Source organism: Schistosoma mansoni, chromosome 4, assembly GCF_000237925.1.
Source record: "Schistosoma mansoni strain Puerto Rico chromosome 4, complete genome".
NCBI lineage: Eukaryota > Metazoa > Platyhelminthes > Trematoda > Strigeidida > Schistosomatidae > Schistosoma > Schistosoma mansoni.
The window spans coordinates 26,453,706-26,474,622 of NC_031498.1; the positions used below are offsets into that span (position 1 = coordinate 26,453,706).

General features: G+C 36.6%; 1 protein-coding gene across 1 annotated transcript in view; it reads left to right on the forward strand.

Annotated features, from left to right (window-relative positions):
• Smp_136920 (putative n-acetylgalactosaminyltransferase) overlaps positions 1–17,459 on the forward strand; it is a gene marked incomplete at its 5' end in the record, with an annotated part of 34,511 nt that extends 17,052 nt beyond the window's left edge. Inside the window, 2 exons of the mRNA XM_018797339.1 lie at positions 11,322–11,559; positions 16,527–17,459. Coding sequence (XP_018652391.1) covers positions 11,322–11,559; positions 16,527–17,230 — 942 coding nt within the window. The 3' untranslated portion in view covers positions 17,231–17,459. The remainder of the gene's footprint in view (positions 1–11,321; positions 11,560–16,526) is intronic.
• Positions 17,460–20,917: the final 3,458 nt, after the last annotated feature.

Here is a 20,917-nt window from a genome sequence, read left to right on the forward strand (position 1 = left end):
ATTCGTAGAACATGTCCAAGCCACCGAAGTCGGTGTTTCAAGATGGTGACATCAATTGAATTATCGTCTCTGCGCCCGAACACACGATGCCGAACCTCTGCATTACTAACATGGTGTTGCCACTGGATGTCAGCAATCCTTCGGAGACAACGATGATCGAACACAGAGAGACGTCTAACATCCTCAACTCGGAAAGGCCAGGTTTCACAAGCATAGAGCAAAACTGCTCTCACCGACGCGTTGTAGATCCGACCTTTTACAGCCACACTAACATCACGAAGGCGCCAAAGATGGCCCAGATTGGCATAAGCCACTCTGGCTTTCATTATACGTGCACCAATCTCATCACTCACGCCACCACCAGCACTTATATAGCTACCTAGATACACGAACTTCTCAACTACTTCGATCTCCTCACCATCCAGGGTGAGTACAGGATTAGAATCCTGCCAGTCTTGTAGGAGTGCTTTGCACTTGGAGGGTGCAAAGCACATGCCGTACCTGCGGACACTGATTGCCAACTGATTAAGTGCTGATTGCATGCCTTGGGCATTATCGCACAGTAAGACAATATCATCCGCATACTCAAGGTCGAGAAGTCGTTCTCCAGGCAACATATCCACACCGCCATTACTTACATCCACCAGAGCTGTTTCCAGGATGTCGTCGATGGCAAAGTTGAAGAGGAATGGTGAGATCGGGCAACCCTGCCTAACCCCACTGCTCGAATGGAACAAGGGAGAAAGGTGGTTGTATGCCCTCACTCTGCCTGAGGTGTTCGTATACAGGGCCTTTAAGATGTTAATGAACTTCTCAGGCACACCCTTCTTCAATAGACAATCCCAGAGAACAGTCCTGTCCAACGAATCGAAGGCCGCCCTGATATCAAGAAACACTACGATTGTTGGCCTGCGATAAGTATGACGGTGTTCTAACATTTGGCGGAGGGTGAAGATGTGATCAATGCATCCTCGACCAGAACGAAAACCAGCCTGCTCCTCGCGAGTCAATCGTTCTCGGGTTTTAAACAACCTACGAAGAATGATAGAAGCCAATAGTTTGGACGCAATCGGAAGTAGACTTATTCCCCCATAGTTGTTACAGGAACAACGTGAACCCTTTTTAAAGATAGGGAAGACTATTGACTCATTACATGATGTTGGAACACTTTCTTGCTCCCAAACCTTTGCAAACAACACCGTCAGTTCCTTAGCCAGAAAGTCACCACCATCTTTAAAAAGAGCCGGAGGTAAGTCATCTGGGCCCGGTGATTTGTAACGTTTCAAGAGTTGGAGTTCCTTGCAGACTTCCGCCTCGTTTGGTGGATCAGTCTTCACCGGCCATGGGGGGCAGGACAAACTGGTTGATGTTGCCGGAGCAGCAGGCCAGTTGAACTGCCCTTCAAAAAATTCCCCCCATCGTCCAAAACGTCAAGAGATGTTAGTGATTGGCATCCCGTCATCCTCGTAGATTGTTTCACTCACACCAGACTTCTTGCTGCCAGTGGCTCGGATGAGTTGGAAGAGCTTCCGGCAGTTACCAGATGCAGCTGCTGCTTCCATCTCATTAGCACGCCCCGACCACCAGGCTTCCCGGTCCTTACGCAAGCTTTGCCCGATTTCATTACGTGACAGCCTCCGTTTGTGGTCAAACTCACGGTCACGTGGAGTAGACCGACGGGCTTCCATCAGTTGTAAGGAGCCAGAAGAAACCCAGTGCTTGTAAGCGGGACGTTTCGCGAAGCCGCAAGCAGCTTTACTCGCCATTTTCATGGCGTCGTGAAGATGCAATCAATGCTCATCTATACTTTTCGGTGGGGTGGTAGCTAGCCTAGAGGCTAGCTCCGCTCGATACTTACTTGCAACAGAAGTTGCAGCCAGTTTACTAATATCAATCCGTTGGTGGTGGTCAATCCTTCGGCCGCTGAAAAGTAAGGCGAGATTGGCGCAGACCAGGGCATCATCAGACTCCAGATAGGTACTCCAAAAGGAGCGGCAGTCTTGTACACAACCACGCCAGCGGTAGCTGATCGCGATGTGATCAATCTGAGTCCAGGCTTGGGATGCAGAGGGAGGACGCCAGGTGGCACACCGGCGATGACTGTGCCAGAAGTTAGTGCTGGCCAGAAACAGGTTGTGGTCTGTGCACAGTTGCAGCAAACGGTCCCCGTTGTCTGTCCTGCGACCAACAAGTCCCCATCGGCCACCAAGACGACTCTCTTCTGTGCCTAGACGCCCGACCTGTGCATTCAAGTCTCCGGCTAGTACTACAATATCTGTCGAACGCGCTTTCTGGAGAAGAACTGTTAACTGATGGTAAAACTCATCCTTGATTGCATCCGGGCTGCAATCTGTCGGGGCGTAGGCGATGACGAAAAGACACCGTTTCTCACGCCGATTTCTTCTCACTTTGATGGAACTTTCTAATCTAACAGCACATAACCGACTGTTAATGGGGATCCAATCGATTAGTGCTGCCTCAGCCCTAGCGCTTAGTGCGACACCAACGCCAGCAAGACCAGACGAAGATGCCACAGGGTCCCCGGATAAGCGCACGTGGAACAAGCTTTTCGAGGCGACAGATGGAGAGCGGATTTGTAGTACTTCACTGGAGTATTGTATTAAAAAAGTTGATTTATGAATTTTCAAAGTATTGATATTGATAAACATTTCCGTAAAGTACTTGACGTATTGAAGGATAAACTTTAGTCAGTATTTGTTGGGATATGAGGATTATGAACGTCTGTCTAGATTTAGCTCTTTTGTTAAAACGTTCGGTATGGTTTCATTGTAGCAGTTAGGGAAATCTTAAACTTATGTTTCCTCATGCCTGAAACCTATCATTTAGATGTACCTAGATCTCAGTGCTGGTATTTTCAACAAAGTTTGAATCCAATACTTGTCAATGTAAATGGCAATTCCTTGTTTACTGAACTACGGAATGAAGATGGACACACACTTTCAGAACGGGTATCGTATTAGTTCTTAAACGTTTGTGATATCTTTTTGTTGATAATCCGCACATCATTACCTAATTAATGAATCACAAATAAGACGAAACAATTGCTTTGAATTTCACTATTACTCCTAATTCCAATGTATTAATGTAGTGTGGTCTACTTATATCCATATAAGTAGTATATGATGATGGTCAGACATAGAATGTACTTTAGTAGAAGACCGATAAGGAAAGAACTGAAATGAAGCACAATTGGTAGGAAAATGCATAAATAATGAAATTAGAGAAGATGGATTGATATTTACAGAAGTGAAGATTGAAACAATTGATGGTTATTTTGCAAATTAACTGTTCATTGTATGTAGGTATCATTAACAAGTTTTGATTTGATAATTTTGAATAAATTGAGCATTGGGTAGATTGTTATAAATAAATTAATATATTTGTAATATCCCAATTAGTAGAAAAATTAGATTAGAAAATCTAATTTTAGATTAGAAAATCTAATTTTTCTACTCATTGGGATATTACAAATATATTATTTGTTCATTGTATGGTTATCAGAATTTAGTGAGATAGTCTGTAATTTGTGTCTAAGTACATTCGATTGTCCCTAACCGGTGTTTTGTTCATTACATTAATACCGTTATTATTCTCGAAGATTTGGAAGAGTAAGAGCTGAGTGTTGAATTATTTTCACTAATTCTCGTTAACTTTTGATACCACACTAAGCCTAACAACCATTATTATGGTAAAAAGGTATTCTCATGAAAATTAAACTTTGATTAATATTGAAATTACAGAACAATAATAAAGTTAGAAGTATATAAACAGTTTTCAGTATCCAGTAGATGTTTATCTTGATCAAATATACAAGTCTCAAGTTTTCTATGTATTATTTATTCGTATCTGAATCGATATACAATGGGTAGGTTTCATAAGCTGGAGAATGTAACACCAAAACGTTCTAATTAAAATCGTTTGACATTTTAACGATTTGAGTATAAATAAATTCAACTACATAGGTTAGATGTAGCAGAAACATAAGAAATATATTGTTTGATATTAAAGAAACATTCTTAATGGTCGATAAAAGTTTAATTTTAAGTCATTTCCTGTACTATGGCGATTCCTTTCCAAAACTTACTTACCTACGCCTGTTACCCATCGTGGAGGAGCATAGTCCGCCCACCAACATTCTCCATCGAAATCTGTCCAGGATAATCCTTCACAGTTTTTTCCAGTTACTACTCATCCTTTTCATGTCTGCTTCCAATTCCCGACACAATATGTTCCTTGGTATTCCTCTCTACAGCTTCCCTTCAGGATTCCAAGTTAGCGCTTGGCTCATGATACAGTTTGATGATTTCCTCAATGTATGTCTTATCCACCTCCAACATTTTTTCCTAATTTCCTACTCAGCTACAAACTGATTTGTTCTCTCTCACAGTAAGCTGTTGCTGATGGTTTCTGGCCGACGGACACTGAGTATCTTGCGTAGACAACTGTTCATAAATACTTGCACTTCTTTGTTGAGGGTTGTTGTAGTTCTGGAGGTTTCAGCCCCGTACATTCGGAATGTCTTGACGTTCGTATTGAAGATTGTGACTCTGATATTAGTTGTCAGTTGTTTTGAGTTCCATGTGGTCTTCAACTGTAGGAATGCTGCCCTTGATTTGCTAATCCTCGCCTTTACGTCTGCATCAGATCCTCCATGTTCATCGATGATGCTACCCAGATAAATAAGGTTTTCCACATATTCCAGAGGTCCTCCATCAAGTGTGATTGAGTTGGTGTTCTCTCAATTGAATTTGAGGATCTTGCTGCTACACTGTTTGTTTTGACCTGCATTTGTTGATGTGTATGAGACAGAAGAGCTAGGTCATCTTCGAAGTCAGAATCGTCTAGTTGCATCCAACCTATCTATTGTATTCCGTGCTTTCCCTCAGATGTTGAGGTCTTCATGATCTAGTCAACCACAACAAAAAGCTTGCATAATAAGTGATAATTTCTTCTACTTGATATATTCACTCGGTGTAATGTGTAGTTTCCACTGCTTGTTTAGAAAGATGATTTGGCGATCGGAGTATTTGATTTTTAACCACTAGGTTGCGTAGTCAGCTCGTAAGATTATCACAAAACATATGTGGATCAATTCCAAGTACTTTCAAGTATTTTTATACTTTATTGTCTACATGGCTTGTATTTTCTTAAAATTTGATTCCCATTAAGATTACCATTCATTTTCAGTTATCATTCTTGTATATTGTAGCTGTAAATAATTCCCCAAAATCAATAGCTTTGTAACTGTTCGATATTGGATGCTGACCACATTAGTTTAAGTGGGCTTGTTTAGCTGAAGTCGCTCGGTCATGCATCCGTACCAGATCACGTTACAACACATCGGGGGAAACATCTCCTACGATCATTAGCCAGATTAGACCAATCATTTCTCGATATATTGATAACCTATCAAATATATATCTTCCAACCTCTTCGCTTCTGTCTTCTGATTTTAACTGGGTAGGCAAGATTCGATTATAGAAGGTGTTACTGGTAAAGAGTTGTCAAACTACATTACTGGTGGTATCTTCAATATAAATCGAATTTGATAAACAGCATCAAATGCAACTAAATTGTTTACTATGTTATATGTGTATGTTAATGAAATCTCTGTAAAAATATAGTTTGTATTTTTTCAGTGTAAAACAATTCCATTAACTATCATCCTTCTATAATAGAATTGTTATTGAGACTAAAAAAATTTGTTACTAAGCAAAATGTCAAGGTCATATGGATTTCGGCCGCAGTTTTTTCAAAAAAAATTTATTGACAGTTCTTTTTTTTTCTTGTTTCTATAGAAATAGAAACAGTTGAAGGAATAGACATAGAAACAAAAAAGAGAAGATAATTTTAATTTTTTTTGTAAAAGTAATATGGTTACAATTTCAGTGAAACATCTACTAGTATACTGAATGATTAATGAAGTTTAATCTGAACTCTTGAGATTTTGAAATTTTACATAATAGTCAATTGTAATGTCTTGATAAAAGGTTCCATTGATTCAAATTTAATTCTAAACATTTTTGCGGTGGATTTTTCATCAATAATAGGACTATTGATAAATTTGTTTGTTAGACTGTTAAGTTAACCATCACTACACGTTCTGTCAGAAAAGTGGGAGTTTTTATTCATTTCAGTTTTTCAGTTTGCTTTTACAATTGATTGATCATTGGGTGGTGGTCAGTGTCATATGTGTCAGGTTCTTTTTAGTGCAGATCGAATCATATCGACCAAGTAGCAATGTGGTCACTAGTGTAGGTGACTTGATATTGCATTCACTATGTTGAAATAAGATGGTGGTTGGAGGTAGTCAGTAGGAAACTCAGGAACAAGCAACCGTCAGTCCCCTTAAGATTACAGGTACACTGTGCTGATGAGTGCCCAACAGCACGAAATCCGGGTCCAGGTATTCTTGTTGACCACTTCAAACCAACATCTCATCAGTTTGTTTTGTTTTGTCAGACTTGCTAATATAAAATAATATTCTAGTCCTCAATACATTTTAAATAAAGCCTAGTGAAGTATTAGATGATAATAAGTTATATTATTTCTAGTCTTTAGTACTATTGATCATCTAATACATAATTAATATCAGAAGGGGTATTCTGTATATTATAGGAATTTAATTGGTTGAGATTATGCTGGTCTAGCTTCAAGTGATTCATGATCTCAACTATTGAAAGTACTATATTATCCACAAAAAACCCCTTCTGATATTAATCAACATATGCTCACTAGTGACTGGTTCCAAGAGGTATTTTCTGGAGTTCTAGTGAGAAGCAGTGACCAGTAGATCTGTTGAGAGATAGTGACTCACTGAAGACAATGATGGATGTGTCGCTTAATTTCGTGGACCGGTTGAAGTTAGACATTAACAACGTTGGATGCAGGCTCAGTGTTCTAGAGGTTAGGCACTTGCGCGCGAAAATGTTGGGTCATGGGTTGGAATCTCTCGAGGCGGGATCGTGGATGCTCACTGCTGAAGAGTTCCACAATAGGACGAAACGGCCGTCCAGTGCTTCTAGGTTTACCATGGTGGTCTAGCTTCAATTGATTCATGATGTCAACTATTAAAATTAATAATGCATAATTAAAAAAATTTCAGTAACAATGGTTATTCGTCGGATAGGAAATGAATTCTTTATTATCACCACTTAAGCTTCAGTTAAGTTGGGAAAAATACAGTTAATTTTTGTTTAAAACAGAATCTTATACATTGTTGTGAGATAAATGTTATTTTCCAGCTTCTTGCGTTATTGCATATTCATTAGTCTTTTACAAATGGTCTACCCAGTGTTCAATTTCTTTGAAATCGAAAAGTAAAATCTTTGATGTTACACCATTATTAGTAATCGTATATGTTATGACTTACGGCCACTGATTGAATTCACGTCATCTAAACATCAATCGGAATCTATTCAGCACTAACAACTTTGATTCAACACTAAGCTCTTATAGGTCATAGATGCAGTGGCTTTCCTCCTTGCCCTTTTCCACAGAATACAATAATCAGCCTCCACTGTACGAATAATATACTTCAAGCATATACCTTTCTATGAGTGAATTTTGTTACTCTGTATTAATAATTATCAGGATTAAGAGATAGTAATATATTCTTATTTATGAACAATCTTCTGATTGATGGAAGATAGCATTAGCAGAGATATAGGTTATTCAAGGAAATGTTTTACTATCCCTACAGTTTGATATAGTCAGTAACATGATCTGGGGCTCTGACATTACATCCCTTTACAACTAACCTGACCGACATAGTAGGATCTCAAAGTAAAAGTGTTCTGAATGATATAGGGTGTTTAGTTTGAGTCAACAAATAAGCCATACAATCATTTCAAGCTAGCAGCTATTATTGAGATATATTATTTAGCCCACAAAAGGATTATCTTATTTCACATTTACTACTAATGCATACAGTTTTCAGAAAGCCTTTTATTAGTAGTATCTCTCCATAAAATGATTCTCTAGACAAATATCTGTGAGATGATTATTATAACCAAGTGATATATTGAAAATGGTTTCTAAAGTTTCAGTAATTATATTAAAGAATAGATTTAAATTAAACATCATATCTATTTCTCACACAACTTCGAAGATGTTTTTTTCTAAAGTTATAGTTTGAACTGACTTAATTCATCTAATTATTGATTAAGTAACTATAAATTGAAAATTTCTTTTTAGATAATACCAAGTTTATGATTTAACTAAATAAGTAGTTGGTGGTTGGAGGTGGTTAACAGGAATACCTGTACCCGGATTTCGTGCTACTTGGACACTCGTCAGCACAGTGTACCTGTAATCTGACAGTGTAGTGATGGTTAACTTAACAGTCTAACAAACAAATTTATCAATAGTCCTATTATTGATGAAAAATCCACAGCAAAAATGTTTAGAATTAAATTTGAATCAATGGAACCTTTTATCAAGACATTACAATTGACTATTATGTAAAATTTCAAAATCTCAAGAGTTCAGATTAAACTTCATTAATCATTTAGTATTCTAGTAGTTGTTTCACTGAAATTGTAACCATATTACTTTTACAAAAAAAATTAAAATTATCTTCTCTTTTTTGTTTCTATGTCTATTCCTTCAACTGAAATAATATTAATCTATTTCTATAGAAACATGCTATCGATCAAGTTGCATTGTGGTCACTAGTCTAAGTGGCTCGAAACTGCGTGCATTCGATCAGCACTAAGAAGGACTTGACACGCATGGAATTGATCACCACCCAGTGATCAATCAATTGTGAAATAGGTAGTTGTTAGGAAAAAACTGAAAAAACTGAAAAGAAAATGAAAAAAAAAGGAAATTAGAAAATGTCTATTTTACCATGTTGTTTTATATGTTTCAAGGTAGTATTAACTTAGTAGTTGTTTTATTATATTGTTCTTTGATCATATTTATAAATCTAATGTTTCGTTATATCATACTTACTTACTTACTTACGCCTGTCACTCCCAATGGAGCATAGGCCACCGATAAGCATTCTCCAACCCACTCTGTACTGGGCCTTCCTTTCTAGTTTTATCCAATTTTTGTTTATTTTTCTCATGTCTGTCTCCATTTCTCGGCGTCATGTGTTCTTTGGTCTTTCTCTTTTCCCTTTGGCCTTCAGGATTCCATGTGAGGGTTTGTTTTGTGACGCAGTTTGGTGCTTTCCCCAAAGTGTGTCCTATCCACTTCCAGCGCTTCTTTCTAATTTCTTCCTCCACTGGAATCTGTTTTGTTGTCTCCCACAGTAGCTTGTTGCTGACAGTGTCTGTTGTTATATCATATTACTCAGAAATAACTGAAACATGTGTCATTGAATTTTTTTATAATCCTTTTGTAGATTTTATATTTTTAAATCATTGTCTTTTGTGGTTTATGTGAAGTCAGTCAGTCAGCTACAGCGTAAGACCAGGCACATATGTGCATCGGTCCAAGTTGCCATACCTCATTAGCACAACAAGATGAACACCGTATTAATAAAAGTTAATTTAGTGGTGGTAATATATAAAAGAAAGGTTGTATATAAGGATGTGTAGCAATTTTAATCTCAGTTTACGGGAAGACAAAGAATGTATACACCTGAGCCATTGTGATAGACTCTGAGCCGTGTCATCCAGAGTCTCCAACCATTGGTTACGATAGTCGCGCAGACCCCAGCCGAGTAGTCTGCATCTACCAACATGGCTCAGATTAGCAGTTAGTGACTTCAAGCATTGATGCCATGTTTTGGTTTGGCCGCCCCTAACTTTCTTCCAATCATCGCCAATACTAGTCAGCATAACACGTCGTGGTAATCGGTGTTTAGGCATACGTAACATGTGGCCCAACCATCTCAATCAATGAAGATTCATGACCTCATCAACTGATTTACCATCATTCCCTAACACCCTGTGTATAACCTCACTATTACTTACCCGGTGAGGTTTATGTAAGGTAATAGATTATGAATGTATATTATCCCTGTCATTATATTAATAAGCTGTAATTTAAAGGAGTAGATCTGAATTCATCAGTTGTATATAGTTTAGTTAGTTAGTGGAATAGAATAGTGACTATTCATATTGCAAATTATAATTTTAATTATACTACTTTCAAGCTTAAAACTCTAACAATATTTTAGTTCTACTTTTAAGACGATGGAACCAAATCTTTTCATTTAATATATCAAATACGTACAGTATTGAAACTTGACTATTACCGTTTACCCAATTTCTGTTTACAAAGAATCATTCTTCATTGTCAACATAGAGCAATTTGTTCATTTAAACCCATAAGCATTGGTGTAGGGGGCTCCAAAATATATATGCACTGCACAGTAAAATGAAGTTGTGAAAAGGTGGAGAAAAGAAGGTGACTGTAATAGGGAAAAGAAGAAAACTGTGTGGAAATTAATGTTCGAAAGTGAAGCAATAATAATAATAATAATAATAATAATAATAATAGGAAAAGCACTTCAGTTAAGAAAAACACAATCGAAAAGGATTCTATTAGTTAGAGAAGTTACTTCTACCTTTATGATGAAAGTGAAAGAAAGCTACGTTAGAAACGCCACTCACCACTATTCTGAGACATGTATGATATCATCTCAAGCCACTGAGTTGTACTATTTCTAGAATTGCAACGAGAGATTCATGAAGGATGAACCAATACCATTCTTGTATAGCTTTTTTTCATAGCACGACACCATACCATACACTGATCACCTTTCCACATTTTCCAACCAGTCCCAGAGTCTCCAAATAATACAAAATATGGAGTTCGCGAAGATGGCATTCGTAGTACATGTGATTCAATATGGTAACATCAACCGAATTATCGTCTCTGTGCCAGAAAACATGTTGCCAAACCTTCACATAATTAATATGATGTTTCCATTGTATGTCAGCAATCCTTCGGAGGAAACGATATCTAAACACGAATAGCCGCTTACCACCCTCAACTCAGAGAGGCCAGGTTTCACAAACAGAGAAAAACTGTTCTCACTAACTTAATTTAGACCCTGTCTTTTACAGATAGACTAACATTATAAACAGGTCAAAGACGGCTCAGATTGGCATAAGCTCGTATGACTTTTACTAAGCGTAAATTAATTTCACTACTCAAACTACCACCAGTATTTACACAACTAAGCAGATATACGAACAGATGTTTTCAACTATGAAATTGAAAAAAATTACTTTTTAAAAGAAATCACAAATTACTGTGGTATACTTATTTATGTACAACTTTTATATGATAAATAAGTTAGTTTGATATATAATTCTTAAATATACATTTTACTTACCTAGATACGTGTAATACGAAATGAAAATCGAGAGGGTTTAGTTAAATCACGTATGAATGGTGCACGGAATGCTACTGGTGAGATACTAGTGTTTCTTGATGCTCATGTTGAAACATTGGAACATTGGTTAGAACCGTTAGTTGTCCAATTGATAAGCTTAAGAAAGAAATATCAACAAGAAAAACATGAACAAAGGAATCTACAGAGTCAACAGAATGAGAGAAGTACTTCAAAATTACCATGTAAGATTATTATTTGATTATATCATTATACTTTATGTTAAAGAAGTTCATTTCTTGTTTCGTAAACAATGACTTCAACATATGATACTGTTTATTTCTCATAGTTCACACTTAAAATTTAACCCAAACCGATTATTATGGAATTGATGTCCCATGTGTCCTAATTTTGGAGGATATCAATAGATGAGAAACTGTAAATTTCGAAATATTGACTTTGAGCGCACTATCTTCATTCATTCGGTGTGAGGGATTGCTTGAAATCAGTTTTCATCACAGACGGGTATAAAATAAGAAATCGAATACTATAGAACACCCGATAGCTCTTTTGTTCCAGTTTGAGATTTCAAAACTAGGACCTCACGCGAGATTTGACTAAAGATCTTTAGTTATTGGTGGTAACAAGATTCGTTTATACCAATGAATTTGCACATAATCGTCCATGTGGTAATTTAAATGTTCATTAATTTGGAAGTACAGTAAATTACGGACTGACTTTGTTTGGAATACTATTGAAAACCTGGGGAAATTGGATGATTGTTCAATTCCAGTACTTGAATTCTTAGCACTGTGAACCTGTGAACTTGGTTTGCTTTAAATCTAGGACTACCAGGAATCTCAGTGACTATGCTACTTGTAAATTATTAGGTACGTATATCACTGTTCATATTCGTAACTTCAGTCATTTTCCGATATTGTATGACCCCAAATGTCAGTGATGTTTATCTCATTCCCATGTTTGTTGAGCTTCACTGATTATGCCTGCTTACTATGCATTCGGAAGTGTTTTCTCACACTAGTGAGGACAAAGTGAGACAGAATGGGATTCCAGAAGAACTGAGGATTGGTAACCTGTATTAAAATGCAATAAATAGTCGATAAAGCAGGCTGGATGAAAAAATCTCAAAAAATGCTTAGAAGATCAACTCTTTGGGATCACCCAGTCTTAAATAGTTGTAAGCTAACTACACAGACCTCTTCCAAACACAGTAACACAACCGAAAATAATCAAATCATTGAAATCGCTTGATCGTTGAGGGAATTTCAGTGCAAAAGTTTCTCGATAATAGGTAGTCTCCCAATATTGTGGGAAGATATAAAGTTATTCATTCGCAAAATTACTTTATGTGAATCCGATTCAGATAAGTGTTTAAGGATGGGGAATTAGGCATTAAAGAATACTGAGACACCGAAGAAATCATTAGCCAAAGGTTTTAAAATATGTAGACCTAATAGGAAAAAATGGTTTAGTCAACCAGTTATATTGTAATGCAATGTTATCATAAAAGTATCTTGATAAAACTACAAACGATTGACGATTAAAATTTTCTAGATTCCATTGTTAACCACCATCCATATCTGCTTATAATGCTTGTGACTTATTGACAGTATCGAGACAACCCTCATAAAATGCACATACACCAAAAGAGAATAGTCAATAATAGTTTGCCGAATTTCGGGGTTAGATACAGTTCTGACGTTTAATCTAGGTTTATAAAAAGATCAAGTTTATGTTAATTGTTCACCTAATAGTTGTTTTAGTCTTGGATATTGATTAAACTGAATGTGGCCATTGTTTTAAATTATTTGATATCTCGTTATACGTCGTCGAATGTTTGATGACTGGGGACAATCAATATTGAGCAAAGATAACTTGAATAATCAGAAGGGGTTTTGTGGAGATTTAGTATTTTTCATAGTTGAAAGCGTGAGTCAATTGAAGCTAGACCAACATGGAAAACCTGGAAACACCGGACGGCCGTTTCGTCCTATTCAAAACCACGTCTGTTGTGAGATAGGAACTCACTGAACACAATTGGTGAATGGTTGCTCAACTTCGTGGATCAGTTGAAGTTAGACATGCCGGCTCAGTGGTCTATCGGTTAAGGGCTTCGGCTCGAGGCTGTTAGGTCCTGGGTTCGAATCTCGCGGGGGCAGGTTCGTGGATGCGCACTGCCGAGGGGTCCCATTGTAGGACGAAACGGCCGTCCAGTGTTCCCAGGTTTTCCATGGTGGTCTGGCTTCAATTGACTCACGCTTTCAACTATGAAAAATAACTTGAATAGTTTTAATTGTAACACATCGGATGTTTTAGGTCCTAATTTCAGGAGGAATTTTGATTTCATCGAGTTTATAGTCATGTCTTGCTCCCTATTATCAACCTGGACATAGTCTATATCCATGATTTACTCCATCTCCCCTCCAGTCACCTACTAACAACATCTTATGATGGATAAGATTAACACGTAAGGACGGCCAAACACATTCTGAAGTAGCTACAAAAATGAATAAGTTCCATTGGTTGAATAAGAGCGCAAGACAGATACATATCTTCCTTCATTGTGAGACATTTGGTTTGGGCAGTTCACGGAGCTAATATCAAATCAGCCATTGTAATATTGTTCAAAAGCGTATACCAAGGTTTATTTTAAGCTTAAACCATATGAAATTCAACCATTTTTATCTTTTTAAAAACAGTTTGTTCTCACATTGGACTTACCGTGAGATTACTGATTTACTATCTAGCATAGCATTCTTCACATTGTTTACTTCCACTTACTTTCTAGCTTATTTAGTTGACTTTCAATCAGTTTAAAAATCCTTTTTCTGTAGGGAACCAACTTATAAATATTTTAGCCGCTACTAATTATCGTTATGGAAATTAAATAGAAATCTAGATTTTGGTTAAAAAAAAACAAAGAAAGAAAGAAAACTGTAATAATAATAGTAATAATAACAAGGGCATAGTGACAAAATCCTATTGTAAGTTTTTTAATTAAATTATCAAGGTCAAGGAACACTTTTAGAAAAGTATTTTTGAGACGTTCTAACGAATGTATACAGCATTACAAAGTAAGATGACTGAAGACAGTTGATAGGATGTCTTGAATCTAGTTTACATGCTCGTTGGAGTTCATCAACAGAGATTATATACTATCTTAAGAGAACTAACATTCATATAGAGTTTATTACTTATGCCAACAATGGGAGGTGTTACCACTGTGATACTCGAGTCGAAGGATAATCATTTCTCCCCGGTTTTAATGTACAACCTAGTGTCAAGTACAAAAAAGAATGAACCACAAATCCAAATACACCTGTCAAACATATTTAGTACGTAAAATCAAACATTTTACTGACATGTGAAGCAACCTGATATAGTAGCTATATGGCGAATGTGTTTGATAGAACTTGGTCCGGACTAAGAAATAGAAAAACTGATATTGTTTATTACTTAGTGACTGGTTAGTGCAGATAGTCTAGTGATTATCCGATAAAAATCAATAGGAAATCAACTAGCATGAAGTTTTGTCGGCAGTCACGAACAACATGCCATTATCTTGGTCAATTTTACTAAAACTGCATGCTTCGCAAATCGCAAGATATGGTTGGTGTTTTTGATTTACTAGAACGGTATAACTGTTCAATGTTTCCTCGTTTTCCTCTCTCATCCAAATGATAGAGACTTTGCTACACGAATGTTTATATATTCTACAGTATGTCTTCAAGAATGTCTCTTTATGTTAGAAAAAACCACAAACAGTATCCATACTTTATGATGGCTTGGATAATTTAAGTACTATTTGCGTACTGGAATCAACACAAGTGTTAACTGATCATCTTTCACATTGGATATAATATAACAGAACTGACAAATCAATAAATATCTCTATGAATGCTCCAGTATTTAATCATGACTTTAATAAAAATTTGCATCTTCAATGCAGGAAGTTTCAATAAGTTATGATGAACAAGAACGTGGATTATGACTAAAAGTTGTCAGAATTACATTAAGTTGTCTTTCATGTAGTTATGAGGTAGTGATAATTAGTTTAACCAACTTCTCCTATACCTTCTATAAATTAGATATTAGTCAATCACATCAAGATTGTAAGATAATAAATAAAAAAATATATCTGTATTCCCTTCAATTACATGGGTATGAAAGCAGTCGGCAGGAAATCTTGGTCTTGGATTTTCATCTGTCTAGTACTCACCAACAAGACATTATTTCAAAACTTGTTAAATAGCTCAGTGCTGATATCTTAGAGTGTGAATGTGGGTGATGTGAGGTGAAATTTCATGAGGGTCATCATTTCCTTTAAGATTATATAAACCCCTACCTGGGATGGAAGAAAAGATGGGCATTGACGAGTAGGCGTTTAGATTATAACATTCTTAACTCAAGATTAATCGTTGTCAGTTACAGTGTGGATTATTCAGAGCATAGGACGTTAGTCTAATGACAAAATAAGCATACTAAGGGTAGAGAACTATAATCCCGACCGTTGCTGCTACCTTGACGTTGTGGTCGGCCCCGCCTATCATGATGAACCAATCGAGCTATACTGGCTGGAACAATCGTTCCTCAAGGTCCTACAATGCTAGACAGGTCGTTTGAAGAGGGGTAAGACTAAAAGCAGCAAACCCAAGGTCCGAAGGCGAAGTCGTACTGCTGACTATACAGAGGTGTGACAGCATTAAGGTGTTTCCTTCAGATAACCAGCACAACAGCGATGCTGTCTTCCCACAAGGAGGGGTGGGGTTAGAAAAGGTCGACCCTAAAAATGCACACCTCACCTTATGCCACGGATTTCCGTTTCCGGTGGTAAGGTCCTTTAAAGAACGGAGCTCACACAAAAACTACTCACAAAAAGGTCGTGTGTGACCGACCTCAAGCAGTTGTCCCTTGGGCACTACGTTCACGCTTTCAGGTCATTGAGACCACTTCTAACCCAATTTTCTTTTTCAGGTACCCCTAGAAGAACCCTTCCACGCTGTGGGCAACCGGGAAGTAATAATTGCCCTCATACCTCTAACAACACTCAAGAGACAATTATAATCATTAATTCTTATAGGTACTTTAATTTCTAAACATAACGATTAAAAAATGCTTTCATTCAAAACACTTATCGCTGTTTTCCTAGTAACGCTTAATTTTTTTAAAATATTTTTACATTCAATTACAGATCCTGTAAAACATTTTATTGTCAGTCCACTTATCCTATCAACATTATACAAATCAGATTATGATAATATTGAAGATAATTTATATTTAGGAGGTTTCTCATGGGATTTAATATTTCGATGGCATCATATTAATGAAGGTGTAACACCATTATCAATAAAATATAATAAAACTAATCCATATCATTTAATTTATCCACAAAAATCACCAGCATTAGCTGGTGGTTTATTTGCTGTTTGGAAAGATGATTTCTTCCATTATGGTGGATATGATGAAGAAATGAATATATGGGGTGGTGAAAATATTGAATTATCACTTAGAACATGGATGTGTTATGGACAAATTGAAATTATTCCATGTAGTCGCGTTGGTCATATGTTTCGTAATAATCATCCATATACATTTCCTATGGGTAAAGAATTTACCATATTACGTAATCATAAACGTACTGTATTAGTTTGGTTTCAACATGATACTAATTTAACATTAGCTAAAGAATATCTATCTTATTTTTATACAGTATCACCAGAATCTAAAATAATACCAGCTGGAGATATAAGATCACGTAGAATTATTCCAAATTCATTAAATTGTCATACATTCACATGGTATTTGGATAATATTTATCCTTTACTTAAAAAAGAAGCCCAAAGCATTGTAATCAATGAAGATACTTATTATTTAACTGCATTTGACAACTTATAGACTACATTCAAAGTAACTGACAGTCTTGGATGGTGATTTGATTGTGGAGTTTCTAAGGATAATACAATGAATACACCTCAGAAGAGCTAAAATCAAAAGTGAAGACGTTAATTATTGTTTTAAATAGTTTAGTTATCAATAGATATCTTCTTTTTCAGAAAGAAATTTGATTATCTACTCTTTTATATGATTGTATAGATAGATATTCAAATAAAGTGTATATTTTGTATGATCTGGGATTCTTGTTGATTTGTTTATGGTGGTGGTGGTGGTGGGGGAAGGAATACTGATCGATCAGTGTTAGGTTTCTTTTCTGAGGAAGCATAATCTCAATACAATAGGGTTGATTGAGATGATGTTGTGTTTACACGCCCACAAATGCCCTGGTATGGCCGAGAGTGGAGAGAGTCCTCTCTCCCTCTCGAAATGCTTTCATATGGCCACGCATATATAGCCTCTACCAGGGAAGTCCTACTCACTACCTTCTCGTTGCATTACTGTTGTTTACGACATTGAGAGGACGAAAAGCGGATGTCCGGTGCTCTGACCGGGTTGGTGGATGTGGAGTGTCCACCTAGGGGAGTTAGAAAACCCTGATTCCAAACCAATGGTGCACATGGGCTCCAGTATTTTGAGGGAACAAATGGAGTATGAATCAATTGTTGGTCACCGGCTACCATGTGACTGCATCTCCTCACGATGTTCCACTGCCTTGTGGATCAGATCTTTAGGTCAAAGGCTCCGGTTGTAGCCCCCTAGGAAAACCACTTGGGAAGTATCACAGCCCTCACACAAATCAAATGAGATTTGTGAGGCGCATATGTATCTGGTGCCCCTTTGTACCAATATTTATTTATGTGTATTTGCACATAAACATGATTTTACGTGAAGTTTTTTATTCTTAGTGGTAATAGATAAAAACAAGAACAACTAAATAATTTAATGGTTGAATTCATGAACCGGGTAAAGCTAGACCACCATAGAAAACCTGGAAGCACTGGACGGCCTTTTCGTCTTAGTATGGGACTACTCAACAGTGTGTATTCACGATTCCACACGTGGGGCTCAGATCCAGCACCTTCGGTCACGCGCGCACACGCTTAACCTCTAAAGCACTGAGCCGGCATCCAGTGGTGTTAATGTCTAACTTCAACCAATCCACAATATTGCGCCGCCGTCCACCATTGTCTTTATTGAGTCACTGCTTCACAAAAGACATAGTTGAACTCCACAAACTTCCATTTTGATAATCATCATGTGCTTACTTGTGTCTGGCTTCAAAAGGTGTTTCTTTGAGTTCTAGTGAGAGGCCGTTACCAGTGAAGTTTAACCGTGTCTACTAAAGTTTTAAAAATCAAATTATTTTTAGAAGTAGTAATAAATATCATTATAAGAATTGCCTGTTGAGTTTGTTATTTTTTTAAACAAGTTTTAAAGTTACCAGTTACATAATTGTTCCAACTTTTTCTTTGTGAAAATAAAAAGAACTGTTTCCGGGTGAATGTATGTGTGGTATTTAGATAATTTTCAATATAGTCAGTTTTTTTTGGAATTAAAGGGATGAATGAAAATATAAAATTTTGAAAACTATTCCATTTTGGGAAATCAATGTAAATAATTTGCTTAACAACTGATCTGTGGTATTTTTGTGTTTTATTCTATTTTGTGCATTTGTCTTTTGTACTCAGCAACTATTGTTCTCTCTTTAATTGTTCATAAATCACAACAATTTCATTATACACATATCTACTTAGATTTGTACCACCTTTATCTTAGTTATACACCATTTAGAGTTTGTTAATGATTAGTTGTAGTCTTTGTATTTATAATTACATAAGATTTTAATCCCGGATTGTAAAGAATAATACAGAAAACGTGACTAGTCTTACTAGTCTTGCGCCCCAAATGCCCTGGTATGGCCGAGAGTGGAGAGAGTCCTCTCTCCCTCTCGAAATGCTCTCACATGGCCACGCGTATACTGCCTCTACCAGGGAAGTCCTACTCACTACCTTCTCGTTGCATTACTGTTGTTTACGACATTGAGAGGACGAAAAGCGGATGTCCGGTGCTCTGACCGGGTTGGTGGATGTGGAGTGTCCACCTAGGGGAGTTAGAAAACCCGGATTCCAAACCAATGGTGCACATGGGCTCCAGTATTTTGAGGGAACAAATGGAGTATGAATCAATTGTTGGTCACCGGCTACCATGTGACTGCATCCCCTCACGATGTTCCACTGCCCTGTGGACTAGACCTTTAGGCCAAAGGCTCGGGGTGTGGCCCCCTAATAAAACCACCTGCCCCGGTTTGGGAACCCGGGCATTATCACAGCCTTCACACAAATCAAATGAGATTTGTGTGGCGCATATGTATCTGGTGCCTATTTGTACCAATATTTGTGTGTCTAGATAAATAAACCAGTCTTACTGATATCATAGTTAGTCGACAGGCAAAAAGTTAGAATGTTCTGGAGTCTATCGATCAGTATGGTTTACAGAGAGTGGATTGTCAAACTTATTTTAATTAGATTTTGCGATAAATTAATAAGATATTTTAAACATCATATTCAGAAAACCCTGTAGAAACTCTTCCTTTAGCTTCTATCCCAAGTACCTGGAAATTCCTAAATACAACTGGAGTTGATCTCAGTGGGGGGGCAATCAAATTTTTGACTGAGTGTAACTTCATTCCAGTTTTAGTTTTCACACTAAGACTTAAACTTATTACTCATCATTTTATTTGTCATATTGTGGTATTTTTTCAAAAAACCTGTACTTTAACACAGGGTAATCAAATGTATTCTAGAATGCCTACAACAGAAATAAACAAAAGCTTATAGATAATAGGATGCGCACTGCTGAGGAGTCCCATAATAGGACAAAACGGCCGTCCAGTACTTCCAGGTTTTCCATAGTGGTCTAGCTTCAATTGACTAATGATTTCAACTATGAAGATAATAGAAAAATTATGAATATTTTAATTGAATAAAAATAAGTAGAATTTCTTCAACTTCTAAAATACAATACATTTTTATGGCATAGTATACAGATCAGTTGGAATGCTTAACATTAACAACCAGAAGACACAAACCTTTATACATTAAATTCATACCCATTGCATATGCTAATGGTTATCTCGACTCCGTAACTCAGTGGATAACCTACTAATCTTTACAGCAGAGGTACTTGGTTAGAATTTCTCTGTGAACATCAATACTGAGATTCAGTTAAATTCAACTGATGAGTACTAAACGAGCATCCTAGATCTCACTGGTAATCGCGATCTAAATTTACTAAAACTTATGCTAATTTCCATTTCTAAGTAACCTAGTTCCTTAAAATACAACAATCATTTGAAAGAGAAAAATATAGATATGTATATTTATGAAAATACATGTGCAAAATATTTCCATTTAATGTCAGTTCAAACTTCAATGGAAGCTTGAGTGAAGATGAAGATGAACAAATTAGGTAACATTACTTCATCTTTCATTTCTTCCCTTGGTTTTATGAATGATGTATAATTTGACATTAAGACTACCATACATATATATTCTCCATTTAATATAAAGGGTAGAAAAAAAGAAGAGGTGAGTGGTTAAGATATTCTTTATTATTACTATTATTAGTAATAAAAACTAAGGTTATGAACTATGGTAACCATTAATTCTTAATCAATGAATGCCCATA